General features: G+C 45.7%; 2 protein-coding genes across 2 annotated transcripts in view; one reads left to right on the forward strand and one right to left on the reverse strand.

The window, feature by feature from the left end:
* ADORA2B (adenosine A2b receptor) overlaps positions 1-6011 on the forward strand; it is a 68106-nt gene extending 62095 nt beyond the window's left edge. Inside the window, exon 2 of the mRNA XM_029611270.1 lies at positions 1682-6011. Coding sequence (XP_029467130.1) covers positions 1682-2390 — 709 coding nt within the window. The 3' untranslated portion in view covers positions 2391-6011. The remainder of the gene's footprint in view (positions 1-1681) is intronic.
* Positions 1-23308, reverse strand: part of ZSWIM7 (zinc finger SWIM-type containing 7) — a 151113-nt gene that overhangs the window by 7179 nt on the left and 120626 nt on the right. The window contains exon 5 of the mRNA XM_029611272.1: positions 7606-7717. Within this exon, the coding sequence (XP_029467132.1) occupies positions 7607-7717 (111 nt within the window). The 3' untranslated portion in view covers position 7606. The remainder of the gene's footprint in view (positions 1-7605; positions 7718-23308) is intronic.

Genomic DNA, 23308 nt, shown 5'->3' on the forward strand with positions numbered 1-23308 from the left:
GCCCAGAAAGCTTCACACTTCTTTTTTTCTCATACTTATCTGTTTCTCTTGGCTCTTAGTAGCCTTTGGTTCTGCCTCAGCACTCCAGGGTGCCTTGAGTAGATATTGACCCCAGCATTTGAAAGCACCAAGTCTGTCCAATTCCGAAACTCCTGTCGCCCAAGGGCTTCAGTAGCACTTGAGGGCTCTCAGGCCCCGGTGAACGAGGGTGACTAGGGTGCTCAATGGCGATCGCAGTGTCTTGTTGATGGTGCTCAACATCGTTGAACTGCAACGAATGGCCTCGAGGCCACTCCGCACTGCAACATCCTCAAGGGTGACCTTGGTGCTCAGTGACTCCAGTACATAGAGTCCACAGATGCCTACGGCACAGAAGGCCCTTAGGGCATCAAGGGTAGTCACGCACCTCGATGGTGTCAAGGGAGACCATGGTGCTCAGTGGCAGTCCTGGTCCCACACGCTGTCTTAACATCAGATCATCGGTGCACTGCTCACAGATGTGCATGGGCAACTGCTACTAGGCATGGCACCAAAGGTGCAGCAGCAAACTGCTTGCCCAGGCTCCTGCTCACTCTCTCACAAGGAGACTGCATTGCCATCCCAGACAGGAGGGGGAAGGCTGTCATCTAGGGCTCCTGCAAGTGGAGACTAATTCCTTTGAATGTGGGGAATGAGCTCTCCCCCACACAGGAATGGTGGCCCTCTCTCTCTTCCCTGCCGGAACTTCCATTGATGCTGATCGGTAAAATGACATGAAACTCCTGAGAATTCAGGAGAGTCCCTAGGCTCAGTGGCCTATATTGATCACCCATGGACTGCATTTAGTCAGTCCTGCACACCTGACAAAGGTACAAAAAAACAGAGCAAGGAGAGGGCCCAGATATCAAACTGCAGGTGCAGTATTTATTTAATAAGTGGGATAGTATTACTCTGCCAGGCTGCACAGCGACTAAGGCCTGCCAAGTGGCTGGCAGACAGTGGAAAGAGGAGGAAAAAAAGGAAAAGAGAAAATAAAATAACTGCCATAAAGTAAAGGGAAGAAAAACAGCTGCAGCCTAGAAAAAAATCACTAAAACTGAGAGAGCAAAACTGAACACCATGACATACACTGCTCTCACAACCATACAGCTTCATGGAAAAAAGACTGAGGGACTCTGCCTAGGGGGCAGGGTGATGACTACAGCTGCACATGCTCAGTAGGGCATGTTTGAAAGTTCTAGAATCTTTGAGATAAAAGTTCCAGATCAGGGCTCCATCCGATGTCATCTAATGTGAGGACCAACATCCTGCTTGTCCTCAGAGAAAAAAAGAAATACTTTGGCCCATGAAGCAAATTTCATGCATATTTTACCTATGCACGAACAGCTAATGAGCTGCTTTCCATCATTTTGCATCACAGCAGTTCATTAACTATTTGAATAAAAATTTGTGTATGAAAAGCTAAGCAGAAAATTGCAAAGCAAGCAAATTCTGCAAATGCATCTTTGTGCATAAAAATGGGAGAGCATGCATGCTTGTTCTTGTTTTGGCATATGAAGGTGAGTTTGCAAAATTTTACTCTGCTCAGTAAATCAGCATTTTCTTGTTACCCATTCCTGAAAGGGAGCAGATACTTGCTATGCTAACTGAATTGTTACAGCCGTTGGCATAACACATTCTTTATTTAATGTTGTCTTTGTAGATATAACAGTTTGGTGACAGGGAAACGAGCACGAACAACCATCGCAGTCTTCTGGATCCTCTCGTTTCTGATTGGCTTAACGCCACTCATGGGCTGGAACCGTCAAGACCAAGCTTGTTTCGGGAACAGAACCACAAACACGACGGCCACCTACATGAACCAAAGCTGCTCTGTGCAGTGCTTGTTCGAGACTGTTGTGAATATGAAATACATGGTGTACTTCAACTTTTTTGGCTGTGTTCTGCTGCCACTCTTCATCATGCTTGGGATATACATCAAAATTTTCATGGTGGCCCGAAAACAGCTGAGACAGATTGAGCTGAAGTGCATCAATGTGGACAACTCCAGGACCACCCTCCAGAAAGAGGTGAATGCTGCTAAATCACTGGCCATTATTGTGGGGCTCTTTGCCTTTTGCTGGCTGCCAGTTCACATCCTAAACTGCTTCACTCTCTTCGGCTGGCCTTTTCCTGCACCCAAACCACAGTGGCTGATGTACACTGCCATTGTCCTGTCCCATGCCAACTCTGTGGTTAATCCCATCATCTATGCTTACAAGATAAGGGATTTCCGCTATACATTCCGTAAAATACTTTACAGATACATTGTCTGCAAGCCGGACCATTTCTCCAAGTGCCCCAATAGCAATGGCAACACAAGCAGAAAACTGCAGATCAGTAGTGTTGCCACGAGCAATGCAATTTTTTGATGCTGAGAAAGCAAGGGATTATTACAGTCAAGTCATTCAAATAAGTTTAGTTTACACAAAAACATACATCCCCATATGTCTGCTCTTCTAATATCCATATAAATACTAGTGGCTCATGTAATCCTTGTAGATTTGAGAAGAGATCATATACAAGGGCAACTGTCTCTTCATAACTTCATTATTAGTCAACACTGCAGACTTCTGATTTGGATCATTAAAACACTGGATACAAAACCTGAAACTTGTGAAAAATTGAAAAAGCTGTGGTTTTATTTTCTTAAAACATTTTTTGTGGGAAGCAGTGGTATAGGGGAGTGTCCAGTTTTGTAGCCTTTTGAGTCCAACAATGGTCACGCCTCTGTCTTATGGCCAGCTTGATTCCTCATTTTGTACCCTTGGTATAGGTGCACTAGTAAATGGGCCCCAGTGCTGGTCTCTCCCTCCCAGAAGAGTGATAGCTTTAGCCATACCTTCAGATCTGCCAGTTCAGTCTTTTCTTTGGATGATCCTACCTTATTAAAAACAAAAAAGTGCCTTTATGGTAAAGATTTGAATTGAGCCCTTTGTCATCTGTGCTATTTGTACTGAGCAACAGAAATGAAATCTAAAGCATTCTCCAAAATGTCCAGTTTTAATGTTTCCTTTATCTATTCCACTCCTCACTGCCGAGTGCATTTATCGCTTCTAGCTTTGTTACTGAAAGGTACAGAACACACAGAGTTCTGCTGGTCTTATTTCCTGAAAGGATTGAAAGGTTACAGGAGGGGGACCTCCAAAAAAACAAGTATGTTTCAGACTTTTGCACAACGCTCAGTCTTAAGCCTACGAGTAGACAGAAGCTGCTGAAAAGACTTTTCCTCTACTGTTGCTATTAAATATTTTGTATTCTTAGAATGTGCTCCCTGATGGAGCTGTCAGCCACTGGGTTACAATGTATGTCATTTTGTACTCTTGTCCCTATCCACTTGTAACTGTGATGTATTCCCTCTCTGGCAATAGGGCCCGATATTGATCCTTCCCCCTCTGTTCCTGGCTTCCTGTTGTGCTGCTGCTGACGCTCTACTCCATAATGAAATTGCCTTAACATTCCAGTACGGATACTCGCCTCCTTTTTTCAGCCTTGCTGCTCTGGCTACAGATGACCATGTAATATAGAAAGATTTTCTTGCAGTGGATGGTGGGTGCTCTGAAAAGGGTCCTGTTGAGTGTCAGGGACCTGCTCGCCGATAGCTTTGTAAGGTCCTAAGCATTTGAACTTGCACAAACTGTGCTGGACTTGGGTGCTGTCATCTGTAAAATATTAGCATCTCTTGAATGTTGGGATAGTGGCATTAAAGGCACTTCAGCAGTTGTTGCCCTTAAGTCATTCCATTATCCTGGGGATGTGAGAGGTATAAAAAAAAAAAGTAGGGCTTCTTGAAAGGCAGGCAGTGGCTGGACTGCCTTGTTGCCAAGGATGGGCACTTTCCATGACAGCTATCAAGCGCCAACTAGTGCTCCATAATATCTGGCCTTTTAGAGAAATGGTGTGGAAATGTTCCCATTTTAGGTAGATAGATCCTAACCGTTTGGTTTAAAAAAAATAAATAAATATATATATACACATAATGGTGGGGCAAAACTCTGAAGGGAGGGAATGGGGGTCATTGCTTGACTTAATAATTAACTAAGTCAGCAGGGAAAAATACCTAGTAAAATGGCCATGCTCTGTACATGTGCTAACATTCTTGGCTTATAGAGTGGAAAATTATAATCAACCTTCATACCATACACTATATAAGGAAGGCAAAGGTGGAGTATGGCAGTTGGGAATACAAATTCACCAGGAAATGTTTTTACTACACTTGCCACCTAAAACAGTGGTGGCTTTGCTATATGTGACCTTTAGCTTAGAAAAATGCAGGTCAGTTCTTAAGGGAACATGGCAAAATCTAGGAGAACATCTGCCATGCTGAGAGGTGCTGCTCCTGGGGGCCATTATGAGGAGGGGAGAATGAATGAATGCAAGTGAATGGTATTTTCAAAGCTGCACGTTTCAGCAGAAACCTACTAGCAGGAAAAGGAGATCAGCATTTCATTGCCTGCTTTGATTCGGGTGCTCCACGCTAGCTGGGGCTGCTGCCAAAACATGTGCAGCCATAACGGGGGGGGCTGAAGCACCACCGGCAAAGAGCAGCATCTTGCTCTCACCACCCCCATTGCTCCTGCTGTAGCATTTGGTCAATGGAAAGGATGTGGTGTGGGAGGAAGCTACCAAAACTCTGATGCCCACTCCTACCAGGAACTTGCTGAGAGAAACATGAAAAAGGGGGTGACTTTTTTTTTTTTTTTTAAATGTTTTGCACTAAGGTAAAATAGAATTTTACAATATTCACTTTAAAGGGGAACACACATTTTGAATTGCCTACACGTAAACATCTTAAGAACTGTGTTCCCGGGCCTGTAGGGCTAGCTTGCTTAGTAGCAGCATAGCGCTTGCTCTGTGTAGTTACCCTTCACATGGAAGGGCATGTATCAATGACTGACTAATGCTTTTTCTGCACTGCTAATGAAGGGAATTAAATCAACAGGATACTAAATGCAGTGAAGCTTTTCTTATTTGGCATGTTACTGAATGACGGATAAGATGACAGTTTATTTTCTAATGCGCTTGGACTGTGCATGCAAGTAGCTGCTGTGGAAGCCAGAAACAGACCAAAATCTGCCACAACAGCCAAACCTGTTTTAAGCTGGTTGAATTTTAAAAAGCACAAAGATGTGCACGAGAGAGACACCAAACAGAACGAATAAAAGGAACTGGCAACACAAAGCTAGTACTTACAACTGCTGGAGAGAAATTGAGGAATGTTAGCACAGTATAAAATGAACAGAGTGAAGATCTGTAACTAGACAGTTTATGTAGCAGTTACCCTCATGTCTTCTGTACATAAGTGGTACAGTAAAAGGCTAATTTATTAGAGCACAAGTAGTTGCCTTATTTATTAATGCATTTTTGTTCTTTCATTATTTGCATAAAACTTCAGGATTCACAAACAAAAGCTCTAAAGGCTTTTTCTTATCCATATGCTTGGTGCTCCTATGGATATATGGCAGGTGTGTGAGAGACTAGCTCTAGCAGTGTCCATGGTGGGTAGGGGTGTGGGTGTGTGTGTGTGTGTGTGTGTGTGTGAGAGATGCTGGTTTTTAATGGAGCATGCTAAGACACTTTAATGAACACCAGGCTGATTTTTTTCCATCCTTTGATTTCTTAATACCTCTACCCAATCTTTCTGGGGTGGGGCTCCAAACTCATTAATTTCAGTAGGAAAAGCAACCAAGAATCATGGAATGCTTTGAGGGATGGTTACTAATATAACAGACTAGACAAACATACTGGTGCTCATGGAGTTATACAGGCCACCTGGGTTTAGTGTGACTAAGACAGAACTACAGGAATGTATAAACAGCCCTGAAGGTTTTAAAAAATGTGAATTGTAAAATAGATGGAGTTAACTCAACTTCCCTATCCACTTAATACATTTTGTCCAGTGTTCTGTATAAAAATGTCAATTACTGAGTGATGTGATGATGTAATGTACTGTTGCCATACAAAATGAAAGTTTATTTTACAATTTTTAAAAATCTCTGGTGTAAATGGTCTTATTTGAGAGGTCATTAAGAATAGGGGTTCCTCTGTCTGAAATCACTCATGTGCTTCCAGGTGAATGTGCTCCCTAATATAGCAGTTATCTGAGCGACACACATCACACACTGGGGCAAAATTTGGCTAACTACTGCTGCAACCTTGCACCTACTAGATTTGACACAGTACCTGTAAAGCTGGTTGAACATGTGGCTACCTACTGATGAAAGCTAGGGCCAGTGAAAGCCTGCGACTGTGGTAGTGGTATATTCAAACTGCAAGTTCCCAACTATGCCCTGATCACTAGAGACAGGCTAAGCCAGCCATGGCTTTGTCCCATACATGGTATGCAAATGGATCTCATGCCTATTCATTGTGGCTATCCTGAAAACACAACTGGCTGTGGGGTCCTCAGGAGAGGTTTAGGAAGCCCTGGTTTAAAACTAATACATGCTTGGTCTGGCCCTGCTGAACTGGTCTCATTAAAACAGCTAAAAAGGTTAAAAGGGTATACAACATTATGGTACACTTACTGCAAATAAGCAATCTGTTTCAGTGCAAAGAGCAAGTTAAGTTACGGAGTAGGTGACGACAAAAACCGTACCAAAATTGAGAGCCTGGAATAAGCAGAGGCTCTGGTTGTGAAGAAGCCAGGGGAAAGCTGCAGCTCAATAGGTGTATGGCACTAATGGTACTTCTCTATTCTCATGTTCTTTCCAGCTGTTTCAGCTATAATAGGAGGACCAAAGCTACTCCACTAGTTAAGTGGAATTTAAAACTTTCATCTCCATATTTTTACCACAAGCCACAGCTGTGGGCCAAAACATGCAGGTGCCAGGAAGTATTTTTTCTGATGAGGCTGCTTCTCACATAACTTTTGCATACAAAACAGCACCACCCAGTCATTTTTACAATTTTTTAAACCATCACAGTACAAATATTAGCTGAGCTGCAGCTTTCTGAAATGAGGCAAGAAAGTCTTTCATTAAGTATCTTCAGCATTTGTACAAAGCACTTGAAGATCCTAGATCACATTTTTGAAATGATGCACTGGCCAACATTCAACATGTCAGAACTTTTTTCCTAAAAAAAATTACGAGCATATCCCTAATCTATGTTAAATGCTTGAAGCTGCACCGTTCAGCTAGAGGCACAGCTGTTCTGAACAGTTCCACTAATCATTAGTGCTGAAATATAAGCAATGACAGTGAATAAGGGGATTTATGAGCCCTTCTATCCTCTTCATTTGTATATAGTAACCAATGTTTAAAATAAAAATGATATAGTAGTTAGTGCCATAATTACAGGCATTTAAGTAATAAGACAAGTAGTGGGAGCATCACTGGGACAGCTTAAGCAGCTTGTTCCTCCCAGGCACACTATCATAAGGGATACAGAAACAGCTCCCCAACCGTACATGTAAAACCAGAGGAAGAGGGTAGGGGAGTTAAGATAATGCCAAACCACAACCCTCTTGTCTTTTGGGCTTCTTGAGACTACTTATACAACATATACACTTAAGTATAAGATGAAGAGCAGTTATAAGTAACTAGCATTCTGTCTTGGCAGTGTCTGTCTGCTCTGGTTGGTTACCTCACTCTTCGTCTTTTGCTAGTAGCATCTGGCTCATTTGCGTGTTGGAGATAGTAAGTTCCTGGCATGCTTTCATGGCCTGGCTGAGATAAACGGCAAGTATGTGCTTGCACTGCAAGACAGGATTGGGCTAGTTAGGAACAGCTCTGGAAAATGCAGGCCCGTCAGCAACTCTACCTGAGAACCATATATGTTATTGGTCGCTGCCCACTTCTGCATACAGTTTGGCTGGCACGCTCAGACCTGAGAGGCTACAATCAAATACAGTCAATTGTTTTCTACTTTACATTTCCTACTATTTAAATTATCCTTTTTTTGTTGAATTTGTGTAAAATGCATGTTATGGGACAACATAGTGGACCAGTGGCCCTACTTCCAATTCCTGAGTTGGGTGTTTTGCTCTCTGGCTTGGCTGGGGATGCGATGGAGGCAGTGTTCACAAGCTGGGTGGAGGGAGTCATGGTCAATTTGTGTGACATCTAGTGGCCAAATTCAGGACCCATGATTGCAGAAGGAGCCCTGAGGCACAACCCCTGGCCCAGAACTATAATGGCACTGACCAGATGGGGTGGGAAGAGGGAAACTATAAAATAGGGAAAAAAAATAGGAAGGGTCATAGGGCCAGAGCAAAAGCCTGGTTCTGATACAGCTGGAAGCAAAGAGGAAACAGCAATTCACTCCTAGCTTCCCTGTGGGTTGTCTCATCTCCTAGAATGTATTTTTCCAAGCATCCCCCAAAATGTTCGCGTTACATAAATTGTTTAATGCATTTGTAACATAATAGCCAACATGGCCCAATCCGTTTCACAGCTGATGCAACTTTTGTTCTAGATCCTTCTGTACCCAGTGCATCAAGAAAGCAGTTTCTCTCATTTTACATCATAAAACTTGAAAATAAACCTTATAATGCACAGTAGTAGTATTCACTATCTGGACTTTTGAACCATTACACAGCAAGGCATATGGCCTCAGTGGAGAGAGGACTACAGATCATCACCGATAGATGCCCTGTGTTTCTTCCTTGATTACCTTTAATAAAATAAAATATTCCCACCACTGTAGTTATTCTCCCTACACCAGTCCAGACACATGAGTTTTTCTCCCCTGGCAGCAGATGGAAGAACAGAACAAAAGCTTTGCTGTACTCTTAAGCACTTAAACTAGTCTGGCACCTGCACTTCCTCAGTATCCTCTACCTCCACTCTAAGCTAAGGTAGGACTTTTTGGTCTGAAGAAATTGTTCCCAAGGGTGTTAGGTCCTGTTTTGGGTTATCCCCTGGTGGAGTTGGTGCAAGTCCTGGGGTAAGTGGTGATTCGTTGGCTTCTGCCACATTACCCAGGAGGCTCTGATATCCAGGGGGGGGGACGGACAAGGGACGGGACTGGTTCCCTCATTCCCTGTCCTATCCCTCGCCTCTGTTCCGCAAGGCAGGCTGGAGCTTGATAAAACTTCAGGTAAGTATTCTCTCTCTTTTTGGCTACTCTATTTGGGGGATATTGTCTCTTTAAATTCTTAAAATAAAGCAGCACCTTGCAAGGAAGTGCTAGGAACAGCCCTGCTAAAGCAGGGCAGCAGTTATGTGTTTGCTGAGCCATTCCCATTGGGCAGGGGGAGAACTCTCTTGGTTTGATTTTAATTGGCACAGAGGGTGAGGAGTTATCCATCTTTTTGGCTCTGGTTCCCAAGTGGTGCCTAAATTCAAGATGGCTGTATCTGGGCTGTGCGACTTGTAGGGACTAGTGGGTGATTTTGCTGACATCAGGCCTCTGCCCCATATGAAAAAAAAAGAGGTGAGGAAGGCCTTCTAGGTGTGGGCCATTCTACGGTGGAGGCCAAACTTGGGAAGAAGCAGCTAGAGGCTCAGGGTACAGGTACAGGTGCTTAGGCAGACATGCTGAGAGCAGAAACAGCAGTCAGTTTTGGGCTGTGGCCAGAGCAGGGCACAACAGGGGAAGCACGCCATGGATCCCCCTGCTGCTTTTACCTGGCAGGAAGGGCTCAGGGATGCTTCTGTTTGGCTCTGTGACACAAAGAAGAGTAAGGAGCTTCTCCCGCCCCCAGCATTTAAGCTAGTAAATGCACTATTTGTTGAAGAAAAGTGCTGTCTCCAGTGGTTCTCTAGCCAAAGGGGCTTGCTGGGGGGGGGGGGGGGTGGCTCTGCTTAGACCTTGTCCGAAGAGAAGATCCAGAGGCAGGTACAGGTCTGGAGTCAATACTCCAGCAGCATTCCCAACAGATGTTCCTGGGGATGGGGGACTAGGGTGAGGAACGTCTGGAGGAAGGTGAGATGGGGGTAGCAGACTGTGCTGATACCAGAATGGTTCATCTTTTTTAGAAGTGAGGAATTGTCAATCATGATCACTCAGGTTCTGAAAGAGTTAAGGATCAATGAGAACAAGGTAGAGTCACAGGAGGAGGCTTGAGGGATCCCCTCTAGGACCTTCCCATTAGTCGGTAAGTGCCTTGGTATTTAAGGAGTGGGATGCTTTGGAAGCTGGCTTGAAAGTTGTATCCTCTGCCTGAAGTTACCTTGGAGCTCTTTAACCCAGGGTAGACACTGAGGTTTCAGTTCTGACTGGGGGAAACTATAATACCAGCTGAGGGTTATGGGCTACTTAAGGATTCTCAGGATCACAAGATGGCACTTCATCTTAGGAAGGTGGTTGAGGTGTCTGCATTGCCGCTCAGGGCAGCATCATTGCGCTGTTTGATGGTTCACTCGTTTACCGCAGATTCTGGTGGCATATTCTGAGAAGGCTGGTTCCAAGAAGGAGGTGGAAAGTGGGGAAGTCAGGTTTAGCCTTCATTGCCGATGCATTGTATGATTTGTTTAAGACTTTGGCTACATGTGTGTTATGGGCAGTTTTGGTGAGACTGAGATTATGGCTGTGTAACTGGGCGGTCCATATTGCAGCTGTGTAATCTTCCCTTGCATGGTAAACTGCTTTTTGGAGAGAACTTAGAAAATAGAGTTAAATGCTTTGGAGAATCTAAGACTAATAAGTTGCCTGAAGACAAGCTTAAAGAGAACTGGCAGTAGTATCCCAGTAGGCAGAAATTTCTTGAGATTGGGTGGTTTCGCTCAGGGAAGAATTTTTTGTTGCATTGCCAGTATTCCAGCAAGTCACAGCCCTTTCATGGAAGAGAAAGATCCATGGCCTTAAAAGGTTTCCAATGATGTTCGGTCTGTCCACAACTCTGTTGTGAATATAGTAGGCCACTTGCCACAGTTTTATGAGGAGTGGGTCAAGAACAACAGATCCGTAGGTGGCGCCTGTGCTAAAAGAGGGCTGTGCCTTAGAATTTGCTCATCCACTAAGCAATGCCTTCATAGTCTCTCTGGGCTTAACAGCAAAACAGGGAAGCACTGCAATCCACCTTGGTATATCTAAGCCTGGTCCTGGAAGAGAAAAGGGGTCTTGAGCATTACTTCATGTACTTCCCAACCAGGAGGGGATGTTTGCAAGAGCACCACTTCTGTATGGAAACTTTGGTCCATGATTGCAGTGGTCTGAAAAGGGAGTGCTTCTAGTGTCCATGGCTCTTTCAGAGGCTTCTCTGCATCTCCCCAATCTGCAGGGAGGAGAGGCTCCACCACATTTGAAGTATTAGGACAGCATTTCCAGTTATACGCACCCTCCTTTGGTAAATGTGCATGGTGCCATGGTCAAGCACATATGATGGTAAGCCTAGCAGCAACTCTGCACAGAGGAGGTATTCTGATGCACCAATATTTAGATGATTACTTAATTAAATGAAGGCAGAGGAAAAATATCAATGTGCAGTACACAGAATGGATAGTTTCTTACAGAGCTTGAGTTGGGCAATCAATTTTGCTAAGAGCAAATTGAGCTCATTGCAGAGCTTGGAATATCTGGGGGCTTGCTTTGAGATAAGTATAGAGAAAGGTTTTTTGTTTTTTTTAACAATGGAAAGATGGTTGAAGCTTAAGCGGCAAGTGCAGTAGTTGTGAATGAATCTTCCCAGAGTTTGAGATTATCTTCAGGTACTAGGAGCCATGGCATCTAAGCTAGATCTATTCCCTGAGGCTTTAGCACATATGAGGCCATTGCAGAGATTGCTTCTTTTGTGATGGAGTCCTTAGTCTCAGGATTTCAACATAAGGCTTCCTCTTCAGAGGGATGCCAGGTGCAGTCTTTCCTGGTAGCTGTGGCAGGACAATTTGTCAAGGGGAATGGAACTGAAAATCTCAGAGTGGGTAAAGGTGGTGACTGACGCCAGTCTTACAGGCTGGGAGGACTATCCATCAGGTTACAAACTGCTTAGGGGCAGTGGCCTGTGGCAGAGCCTGCCTGGTCAATCAGTCAGTTGGAAACCCAAGCAATCAGGAAAGTGTTGCTGGTCTTCCATCCCCTGGGCAGAGTCAAGATAGTGAGAGTGCTGTCTGACAATGCAACAGCCGTGGGTTACATAAAGCAAAATTACTTACTTTGTAAGAGGTGTTATCCCAGGACAGCAGGATGTAGTCCTCACCTATGGGTGACGTCACTGACCTGAGCCCTATTGCGGGAAAAAGCTTTCTGTCAAAGTTTCTAGAAACTTTTGACTGGCACTCTGAGCATGCCATGATATTCTCTGCCACAGGGGTCTCTTCAGTCTCGTATGTAGTAATAAGCTTTAGCAAAAATAAAATAATAAAGGTAATATACCCAACTCTGCGGGGTGGTGGGTGGGTTCTGTGAGGACTACAGCCTGCTGTCCTGGGATAAAGCAAATGTTGCTTACCTGTAACAGGTGTTCTCACAGGACAGCAGAATGTTAGTCCTCACATATGGGTGACATCATCAGGATGGAGCCCTGTACGGAAAACTTTTCTGTCAAAGTTTCTACAAAGCTTTGACTGACACTGGCACACTGAGTGCACCGAGCATGCTGAGCCTGCAATTATCCCTGCAAGCCACAGGTGTATCCCTCAGTCTAGTCATAGCTAAAAGCGCAAGCAAAACTAAAATAAAAGTGAAAACATAAACAGACCCAACTCCGTGGGGTGGTGGGTGGGTTTCGTAAGGACTAACATCCTGCTGTCCTGTGAGAATACCTGTTACAGGTAAGCAACATTTGCTTTCTCACAGGACAAGCAGGATGGTAGTCCTCACAAATGGGTGAGTACCGAGCTGAGAGTGCATCAAATGCACCCAAGACGCGTGAAGGGCGCAATGATGTGGGTGGAGTTTGGAACGGAGGGCATCCTGAAACCCTTAAAGGGTTGGTGGAAGGATGTTGGGTAGTTAACCCGAAAGGAATAGGAGCATGCCGGCTAGCCGTTTGTAAGCAATAATGGGCTGCAAAGGTATGGGGAGAACTCCCGGTTGCAGCCTGATAATGTGTACAAGCAGCAGCGGCCGAAGGGAAGCTATTTAGGCTGAGGCGGATGCAACAGAGTGTGGTTACACACAGTGTTGGAGTGAAATGCCTGCTGGTTGGTAGGAAAAGAGATACAGACCCTCTATTAGGAGGAAAAGGTCTGTTTGCCAACTGGAACTCGCAGGCTTACTCTTGCCACAGAAGGAAAGAGTTAGGTGGAATTCCTATGGAATATAGTGCAAGCTAGATAGAATGCAAGTGTAGCCTTTCTGTCCAAGAAATGGAAAGAACCCTCTCGCTCTAGTGAGAGAGGGGCATTGGAAAAATGGACAGAATATATTCTGAGTAAGGTGAGATGCAATGTCTACCTTAAAAAAGATAGAAAGTTGAATACATAAAAGCCACTCCGTGACGGAGAAACTCAGGGACGGAGGAACGCAGGGTCAGCTGAGTATGTAACTACAAGAGTGTAACTCATTGACACTGCTGGCAGAAAGTACATTTATGAGGGAAGAATTTCCCATGCCAAACTATGAAATAAGAGGAATGGAAAGGCTCGAACAGAGAACGTATGAGACTTATAAGCATGAGATATAGGTTCCATTCCGTGACTAGTGAAAATAGAGCCGGCTTGATCAGTGGATAATCCATGGTAAGCTGACTCAGAAGGGGTTTACCATTAATCGGGTATGCCCACTCCCAAACGATACACCAATTGGAACAGAGGTGTACCTATGTGGAGGATGTCTGGGGAGCAGAATCCGAGGAAGCAAGAGAGAGTGGTATAGAAGAAAGGGGAATACCCTTTTGCATGCGTCAGGTGGTAAATCATGCCATTTTGAATGGTAAGATTTGTGTGTGGAAGGTTTTGTGACGCAAGCAGAACCTGAGAACATCAGTTAGTCTACGATTTGGGACTGACTGGTGAGAAGGTAGATTGGTTACTGGTGTGATAGATTGAGAAGTATGGGAAGCATACTGGTCTCGGTCAGGGCGAGGGTTAGAGGAATAGTGAACCCCGTCCCGGTTCAACATTAGAAGAGTGCTGGCTATGAGAGGCAGCAGAAGAGATACATTTAAGAGGCCCTTGATGGAAGAAAGGAGTCTAAGGGAATGCATTGGAAACATGTCTAGGGAGTAGAATCTGTGGCACAGTATGGTTCGATTCAGATGCAGAGGGGTAAGCTCGGTTGACCTTAGCGTTAGAAGATTTTTCACTCTACACATGTAGTCCGAGACCATTCGAGAGGATAGAAACCTACATGGAGAAGGTCTGCTAGTGCATTCAGTAAATCTCTTAGAAAAGTGGCCCGAGGATGCATGAAGTGAGCAAGGGCCAAGGGGTAGAGCTGTGCAGCTTCCCAGCAGGGCAGCTAAGGTAATGTGTGCTTGTGTGTTGGAAAGCACATTGTGCATACAGACAGACAGCATAGGGACAAAGATTTGTTGCAGAGGCAGTATTGGAAGGCATAAGGGTAGAACTCATGGCTACAAGCTCCAGGAAGTTTAAGAGAAACTAGGCCTGGAGTGGATAGACGCATATTGAGTCGAGAAGCTTTTAGGCAAAACTTTGCAACCCTGAGTAAATGCGAGCATGAGCAGAATCAGACTAGGTTGTGGTTCTAGATCTGGAATATGGATGAGGGACGAAAGCGGTTGCACAGCTTAGACCCACTAATAATGGAATTTCACTGAATGTAACCCATAGCAGTTTTCTATGAGGAAAGTGCATAGTGAAAAAACCTCCTAGCCCGACAATAAGGAATTGAGGGCCTGAGGTAATGGAAAATGCACGCAAGGACATGTAAGAATTTATTAGAACGTCTGCGCGTATGCCGGACAGGAAGGTCTTTATGACTGTGGTGTCCAGAAGCGTTGTATAAGGGATTTATGGCAGTGACAATAATCCCAGTTAGGAAACGTATAGTGAGTCAGGAAGAAGTGAGAGCTCCTTGCATGGACTGACTATGGTTGTGCAGATGTCCATGCAAGGAAAAGAGTGAATGATGTTGCACTCCGCAGAGAAACAGCATTCACTAATAGTGATTGAATGTGGTACTCCTGTTGCTGAAGCTGATGCCAGCGGCAGAGCTAGGGTTTGTAATATTGTTGACTCACCATAAAGCACATGGAAAGATCAGAGTAATGTACTTACTGCAGTCTGGAAGCATGGAAACTAGAGTTACCATTGTACCTGTGACTTCTGAAGAAAATTGGTATTTCTGAGAGCCAGGACGTGCGGAGAGTGACTACTTTCTGTGGTAGAAAGAATAGTGCAATTAAAACTCCCCAACCCCCCTCCCTTCCCCTTTCTGCGCTTCGTAGCAGCTGGGGAGTGTACCGGGAACTTTGGTACAAGGTGGGGGTGACGGCTCTAATATCCGGCCAGATGGGAGACCAAGGGGTGTCCCAGTGGAGGGGCTGAAGTAATCTGGATATCATATAAGCTCCCACGGGAGTGTGAGCGGTAAAGTCGTACCCGCATTTCTGTGTGCTGTACAAGGTGACAGAGACCCGACGCCAGGCTTCAAGGTGGACTTGTACTTGAGGCAATATTTGCTGAAGCTCGTGTTTAGCAGATCAGCGAACGCACCTGAACCTTGGTTTTGAAGCAGGAATCAGAGGACAGAGCATTAATCAGTACAGAGCCTCATTGCTGAAAAGGGAGGAAGCCCTGACGCAATCCTAAAGAAATGATAGAGGGGTTCTTCTGGTATTGTGGCTGACATAGCTAACATAGCGATATGTGACACTAATACAGTTCTTGAAAGGCACATGACCCAGAACTTTTCGAACCATGTGGCCCGAATTAGAGAACAAATCTCAATGGGAATACCGCAGAAGCGGGTACTTACCATCCGACGTGGATCGCCGCAGGACGAGCTGCTGAAGGTTGCCGTCGCCAATCTCCAGAGTCCTCGAGGGGTAGCCTGTGGACGTAAACGTCCTCAACTCTGATACCTGGTATGGTGGCACAGGTACAGAGGAGACAGGCTGGGCGTGATTGGCATTTCGACTTATTTAAAACAGAGGGCCACAATCACGCACCTATGACGGTGGGGTACGCCGGGAACAGGGGAGCCGATTAACGAGCTCGTGATCCCACCCTCATCACAGCGGCTCGATGTGTCATGATGCCAATGCAGAATCCGTCAGACCTCGATCCGGTGTTTCTGGATCACCAAGGACTGCCAAAACTGTGCGGAACAGTGCTGATGGCAGTGGTGATGTGGCTCTGCCCGAGTACTGTCCAGCCTCAAGAAGGATAGCACAGATATGCTGGATGGTGTCAGCGGCGGACGATCCCTGTGTCTGATGATGGGCACCACGGTGCTCAGCCCGGTCTTTCCCCAGCGCCGAGATGGAAGCCCTCGCTGTCCTGGATGGCGATTGATGACGGAATGTCAGCACGCCTGCTCTGCTAATACGGGGCTTTAAAAAGAACCCAAAGCGTGGAGCATTGTGTGCAGGGCGAGGGCATTACGTGGCAGTGCTATGTCGGTATTGATGGTATCAATGGCGGCTGAAGCGGCCTCTAGGGTATCGTCAAAACTGGATATGAAAAAACGTCGATGACTCGGCCAGAGTAATGCTGCCAGTGGCGGAGCACTGATAGCATTGGCATTGGTATCTATGGGAATGATGTGACATCGAATAGTCGAGAAAAACATAGTCGTTATCGAAAAGAGATACCGGGTTCGACGGAGTCGATGACCGCATCGATAGGAACGTCAGACACCGATGGGAACGACGTGGGTGTCGAGGGCATCGATGTATGGGGGCGGGCGTCGACATCCTTTGTGGCAAAGCCACGGGCATGGACAGTATGGCCACGGACATTGATGGTATTGATTGGATCGACTCAGGTAGCAAATGTGTGCGTGGAGTCGGCGCCTCGGATAGGGGCGTCGATGGCACCGACCCGGGCACCGATGTTGGCAAGGACCCCATGGATGGAATGGGCCCTGGCATAGATGCCCACCGATGCCAAGGCTGTGGACATCGATGGCATCCTTAATTTAAGGGATGGCATCGAGGAACGTGACCCTGGCATCGATGGAAGTGTCCCGGGCAATGGTGGCATCGACCCGAGTATGTGCGTCAAGGGCATTTACATGGGTAAGGCGGCACCGAAGGAGCCCAAGGAAAAAACACGAAGGAGGGAAAAACCTGGCAGCACTGATGAAAATGATGCAGGGAGAATGGCATCAGGGTACCACAGGGGAAGGTGTACAGATGGCACCTAAAAATGCAGGGCGGTCTGAGGAGGGGTACCTTCAGTAGCGATGGGGCATCGACTGCGCGAGGGTACCGGGGAACGAAGGACCCAAAACTACAGGGGCCCTAGCGGCAACGGAAACCGTTGAAGTCCCTGTCCCACTAGCGCTAATAACCAAGCAAAGTGTCACAGAGGGACACTCACAGGCTATGTGTAGCTAACTGAAAAATAGAAGGCCACAGTCTGTTAGCAGGCCAGAAGGTGACAGGAACCGACCGAAAAAATAAATCAAAGTACTCATCGAGCGTCGTAAAAACGTACACGGAGGGAGACCAGTGCAGGGAAAAGTGTCTTTTGAAGTAAAAAAGTTAAGTGTTTCCATGAGGAAAAAAGTTAAAAATTCCTCACAGAGCGGAAAAAAGAAGACTGAGGGAAACACCTGTGGCTCACAGGGATAATTGCAGGCTGAGCATACTCAGTGTGCCAGTGTCAGTCAAAGCTTTGTAGAAACCTTTACAGAAAAGTTTTCCGTACAGGGCTCCAACCTGTGATGTCACCCAGTTGTGAGGACTACCATCCTGCTTGTCCTGTGATAACACCTATTACAAGGTAAGCAATTTTGCTTTATCCCAGGACAAGCAGGATGCTAGTCCTCACATATGGGTGATTAGCAAGCTAGAGGCTGAGTCATGTTGTAGTGAAGCAACAGTGAAGTATTGTTGTTGAAAATGAGTCAGCCGAAGATCACAGTAGGTTGGATGTAGAAGGAGTTGGGATTAAACTGGAAACAAGTTCTTTAAGACAGATTGTCCATAGGCTGAATCTTGTCGTCCTTGCTTGTCCAAACAGTAATGAGCTGCAAAGGTGTGAAGAGAACTCGATGTTGCTGCTTTACATATGTCAAGGATTGGCACTGAACGATAATGTGCTACTGAGGTTGACATTGCTTTTACTGAATGCGCCTTTACTCGCCCTTGGCCTGCTTTTTCGTAGCAAAACTGAATGCAATCTGCTAACCAGTTGGATAGAGTATGTTTACCCACTGCTTTACCCGGTTTTCTTTGGATCATAAGATACAAAGAGTTGAGTGGATTTCCTGTGGACTGCAGTGCGGTCTAAGTAAAATGCTAGTGCATGCTTATAGTCCAAGGTGTGTAAGGCCCTTTTCCCCTTCATGAAAATGAGGCCTTGGAAAGAACGTGGGTAAAACTATGGATTGGTTCAAGAATTCCATAACTACTTTGGGAAGGAATTTTGGATGTGTACGGAGAACCACTCTGTCATGTAGGAATTTCGTGTAGGGTGAATACGTGACAAGTGCTTGTAACTCACTAACCCTTCTTGCTGATGTAATGGCTATGAGGAAGATAGTCTTCCATGTGAGAAATTTAACATCACAGGAATTCATGGGTTCGAAAGGAGAATGCATGAGTCTTGTTAAGACCAGATTCAGGTCCCATTCTGTGACTGGGGGCCGAATTGGTGGTTTAAGTTGAGTTAACCTCTCAAACCTACTGACAAGAGGTTGCTTGGATATTGGTGCATCTCCTATCTTGTTATGGTAAGCGGACACTTAAGTGTACTCTTACAGATGAAGTCTGGAGACCAGATTCTGAAAGATGGTATAAGTAGTCTAGTAGAGAAGTAGCGGGGCAGGTGAAAGGATCAATATTCTTTTGCCTGCACCACAAAGTAAATCTTTTCCATTTGGAAGAATAGTTCTTTCGTGTGGAAGGTTTACGTGAAGCTATAAGCACTTGGGATACATTGGTGGAAAGATTGAGTGGTTGTAAGATCAAGCTTTCAACAACCATGCTGTCAGGGATAGGGATTGAAGGTTGGGATGGCGCAACCGACCCTGATCCTGAGTTATGAGAGTGGGAGCTACTCCCAGGCGAACTGGATCCCTGACTGAGAGGTCTAGAATTGTGGGAAACCATACTTGTCGAGGCCAATACGGGGCTATGAGTATCATGGACCCCCTTGTCCTGTTGTAGCTTCACAAGTTTTGGTTATGAGCGGTATCGGAGGATACGCGTATAGAAGGCCTGAGTTCCAAGGGCGAGCAAAGGGGTTCTTGGCTGGCTGGTTTTTCTGTTTGTGTAGGGAACAGAATTTGTCCACTTTGTGATTCAGATGTGACACAAAGAGGTCTATTGTTGGTTGTCCCCAACGTTGAAATATCCTGTTCGCTACTGAGGGATCCAGGGACCATTCGTGTGGTTGGAACTGACGACTGTCGATCTGCCACAACGTTGTGAATGCCTGCCAGATAAGTGGTCCGGAGAAACATTGAGTGGTTCAGGGCCCAGCCCCAAATCTGTGCAGCTTCCTGACAAAGGAGATACGAGCCTGTACCTCCCCTGTTTGTTGATGTACCACATGGCTACTGTGTTGTCCATTTGGATGAGAACAGTCTTGTGTGAAAGGCAGTCCTTGAATGCATGCAGTGCATAACGTATAACTCGAAGCTCCAGGAAATTAATTTGAAACGTTGCTTCGAGCTTTGTCCAAGTACCTTGGGTTTGGAGAGTGTCTATGTGAGCTCCTCAACCCAAGGTTATCTGTGGGACTGGTTGTTGGAAGGGTAGGCCCTTGCGCAAATTGTCCTTGTTCCCCCACCAAAGTAGAGAGGAACGTAGCTGGTGGGTTACTTGAATTGGAGAAAGCAGTGGTTGAATGGCTTGGATCCATTGTGATCTTAAAGTCCATTGAGTTACCCTCATGGCTAGCCTTGCCATAGGAGTGACAGGAACTGTGGAGGCCATGTGGCCTAGTAAGGTTAGAAACTGATGAGCTGTTGCTTGTTTCTTTGAGTGAATCGAGTTTGCCAACAGGGACAGTGTTTCTGCTCGATCCTTGGGTAGAAAGGCCTTTGAAAGGATGGTGTTCAATTCTGCTCCTATGAATTGAAGCAGGTGAGATGGAGTAAGATGGGACTTTTGATAATTGATGAGAAAGCCCATGGAGTGAAGTACAGTAATTGTTCGACTGAGAGAAGTTAGAGCTCCTTGTTGAGATAGACAACTGGCTCATCAGAAGTCAAAGTAGGGAAAAACATGGACACTTTCCTTGTGCAAGTGTGCTGCTATTACTGCTAGACATTTGGTAAATACTCTGGGAGCAGAGGCAAGTCCAAATGGCAGTACTCTGTATTGGAAATGTTGATGACCCACCATGAAGCGCAGATATTTGCGATGAGGAGGGAATATTGGAATGTGAGTGTAAGCGTCTTGAAGATCCAGAGAACAAAGCCAATCTCCTGTTTGAAGAAGTGGAAGCATGGTGCCTAGAGAGACCATCCTGAACTTTTCTTTCTTTAGAAATTTGTTGAGATTTCTGAGGTCTAGGATGGGACGTAGGCCTCCGGTTTTCTTTGGAATGAGGAAATACCGGGAATAGAATCCTCTGCCATGCTGAGCCGGGGCACTGGCTCTACAGCCCTGGCTCTCAGAAGGGTGGATAATTCTACTTGCAACTGGAGTATGTGATTTTCGCTGAGAGAAAGAGGTCTCGGAGCAGAATCTGTTGGAATTGAGGAAATTGAGTTGGTAACCTCGATATACTATTGCAAGTACCCATTGGTCTGTTATTGGTATCCAATTGTTGTAAAATTCGGATACTCTGCCTCCTACAGGAAGTTCTGACTGAGGATTGGAGAGTTAGCTGTGTTCTTTGGAAATGGTTTCAAAACCCAGTAGCATGGCCTGTCTGCGGTGGAGGTTGAGGCCTAGTTGCCCTAGGTTGTCTTGGTTGAGGCCTTTGCTGTGTTCTAGAAGGTCTGGCCCTAAATGTAGGAGGGTAGTACTGCCTTTTGTCTATAAAAAGGCCTTCTAAATTCTTTCCTTTGAGGCCTACGCCTGGAGTGCGTAGGGGGATCCTGTGGAATTGAGGAAAGCTGTCTGAGGGTTTCAGTATGTTCTTTCAACTGTGTAACTGCATCCTGGACTTTAGATCCAAAAAGGTTCTCTCCTAAGCAGGGGAGATCTAATTTATCTCAGGCCTGAGGTCCGAGGCCTTAAGCCATGCCCATCTCCTGGCACTGATCCCCGGATGCAGCCACCCTGGAAGGTGTCTCAAAGCAGTCATAGGCTGTTCGGACTTCATGTTTACCTGCCTCCAGTCCTTTATGGATGATGGCTTGTGCTGCCTCTTGATGTTGAGATGGAAGAGATGGTAGAAATTCCTGCATTTGTTTCCACAAGTCTCTTTGATATTGGGTCATGTAGAGTTGGTATGAAGAGATTCTCGAATTCAACATGGCCCCTTGATAGACCTTGCGACTCAGGGAATCCAAAAATCTGTGATCTTTGCCTGGGGGATTTGATGAATGTGGTCTAATTCATTTGGATTTTTTCTGTGCAGACTCCACCACTACTGATTGGTGAGGGAGCTGCGACTTCTGGTAGTCAGGAGCAGACTACACCAAATATGTACTGTCCATACGTTTGACAGCTGGCACTGAGCAAGGATGTTCCCAAATACGATATTGAAATTCTAGGAGAACATCATGTACTGGTATAGCCACCACTTGCTTTGGAGGGTCTACAAATTGAAGTACCTCCAGGGTTTGTCTGGTATCTTGCTCTGTGACTAATTTGAAGGGAATGGTGCCAGCCATTTCCTGGACAAAGGTTGTGAAGGAAAATTCCTCTGGAGGAGATTTTTTCTGTGGATCCGGTGGAGATGGCTCAGACAAAGCCTTCAGATGAAGTTTCTGATAGTGTGTCACTCCAAGTGTCATATTCTTGGACTTGTAGAGAAGTTGTTGAAGTGTTAGGTGTGGAGGAATTCCAGAAGGTCCTGGTAATGGATCTTCAATAGATGATTCCTCAGGTTGTTCTTCCCGTGGATAAGAGGGAAGAGAATCAAGCAGATCCTGATACCTTTTCATTAAGATCTGGTATAGTGCTGACTCTAGGTGTCCTGGATCCCCAGGAGTGAGTGGCACAGATGGTATCTGCTTCGGGACCGAAGATGGAGGTATTATCTTCGGTGGCCACCTTGAAGTCATCGTAGGTTTAGTACCTGGCATCGGTGCAGTTGTGAAGATCGGCATCGGTGTCAGCATCGGCAGGGTCATTGGTATCGGCACTGTGACCGGTGTTAGCGAAGTCATCGATGCTGGCAGCGGTGTTGCCACCGGCATCGTCGCCGGAATCTGCTCCTTTAGGTCCTGGACCACCGCTTGTCATTAAAATTGACAATTCCTGCGATACAGCTGGGAGAGATGGAGTAGCTATATGCGGTGGCGGTGTGGGAGTTGATAATATATCACCCGATGCTTATATAGGCTCTATTGGCGATGTGGGCCCTGACGGTGGTGGCGGAGTTTCCTTAGTCTTCTGCCGTTTTGCGGTCGGTTCTCCCGGGGAGGGGGTTACCGCTTACCTATGTTTCGGTGCGCCTATGTTTGGGCCTATGTTCAACTACCGACCTTATCGATGCCGAAGGCAATGGCGATGCTTGATCTCCCAATCCTTCCAGGCGATGTCTCTTCAGCAAAACCTTTTTAGAAATTGCTGCTGGGGATGATTTAGTTGACATCGAGGGAGAAGGAATCAGCTGAAGGTGGAAAAGGTGTTCCATTTTTTCCTGTCAGTTTCCTTCCTTTTGGAGTCATCTCTGCACATTGAGGGCAGGATGAAACATCGTGCTTATCCCCTAAACAGAGAACACACTCAAGGTGTGGGTCTCTTATAGACATATTCCGATTACAAATCGGACATTTTTTAAACCCTGAAGCCATCTTTTCAACAGCTGTTGATGAAAAGAGGGAGGAAAAATTCTGAGAAAAAAAGTTTACTTTAAGTAAAAACGAGACTAATTTGTCACCGTCCGGTGAAAAAGAGAAAAATCCCTTTGTGGGGGGAAAATATTTTGAAAATCAATGACTTTCCAGTCAGAAAATACGTGAGGAAAACTCACAGGACTCCTATCTCTGCGATGCTTACAGCAGCTCGGAAAAACGAAGACTGAAGAGAGACCCCTGTGGCAGAGAATATCATGGCATGCTGGGCATGCTCAGAATGCCAGTCAAAAGTTTCTAGAAACTTTGACAGAAAGTTTTCCCGCAATAGGGCTCCGTCAGTGACGTCCCCCAAATGCGAGGACTAGCATCCTGCTTGTCCTGGGATAAACAAGCGTACAACACTTTC

The sequence above is a fragment of the Rhinatrema bivittatum genome, chromosome 8, assembly GCF_901001135.1.
Source record: "Rhinatrema bivittatum chromosome 8, aRhiBiv1.1, whole genome shotgun sequence".
NCBI lineage: Eukaryota > Metazoa > Chordata > Amphibia > Gymnophiona > Rhinatrematidae > Rhinatrema > Rhinatrema bivittatum.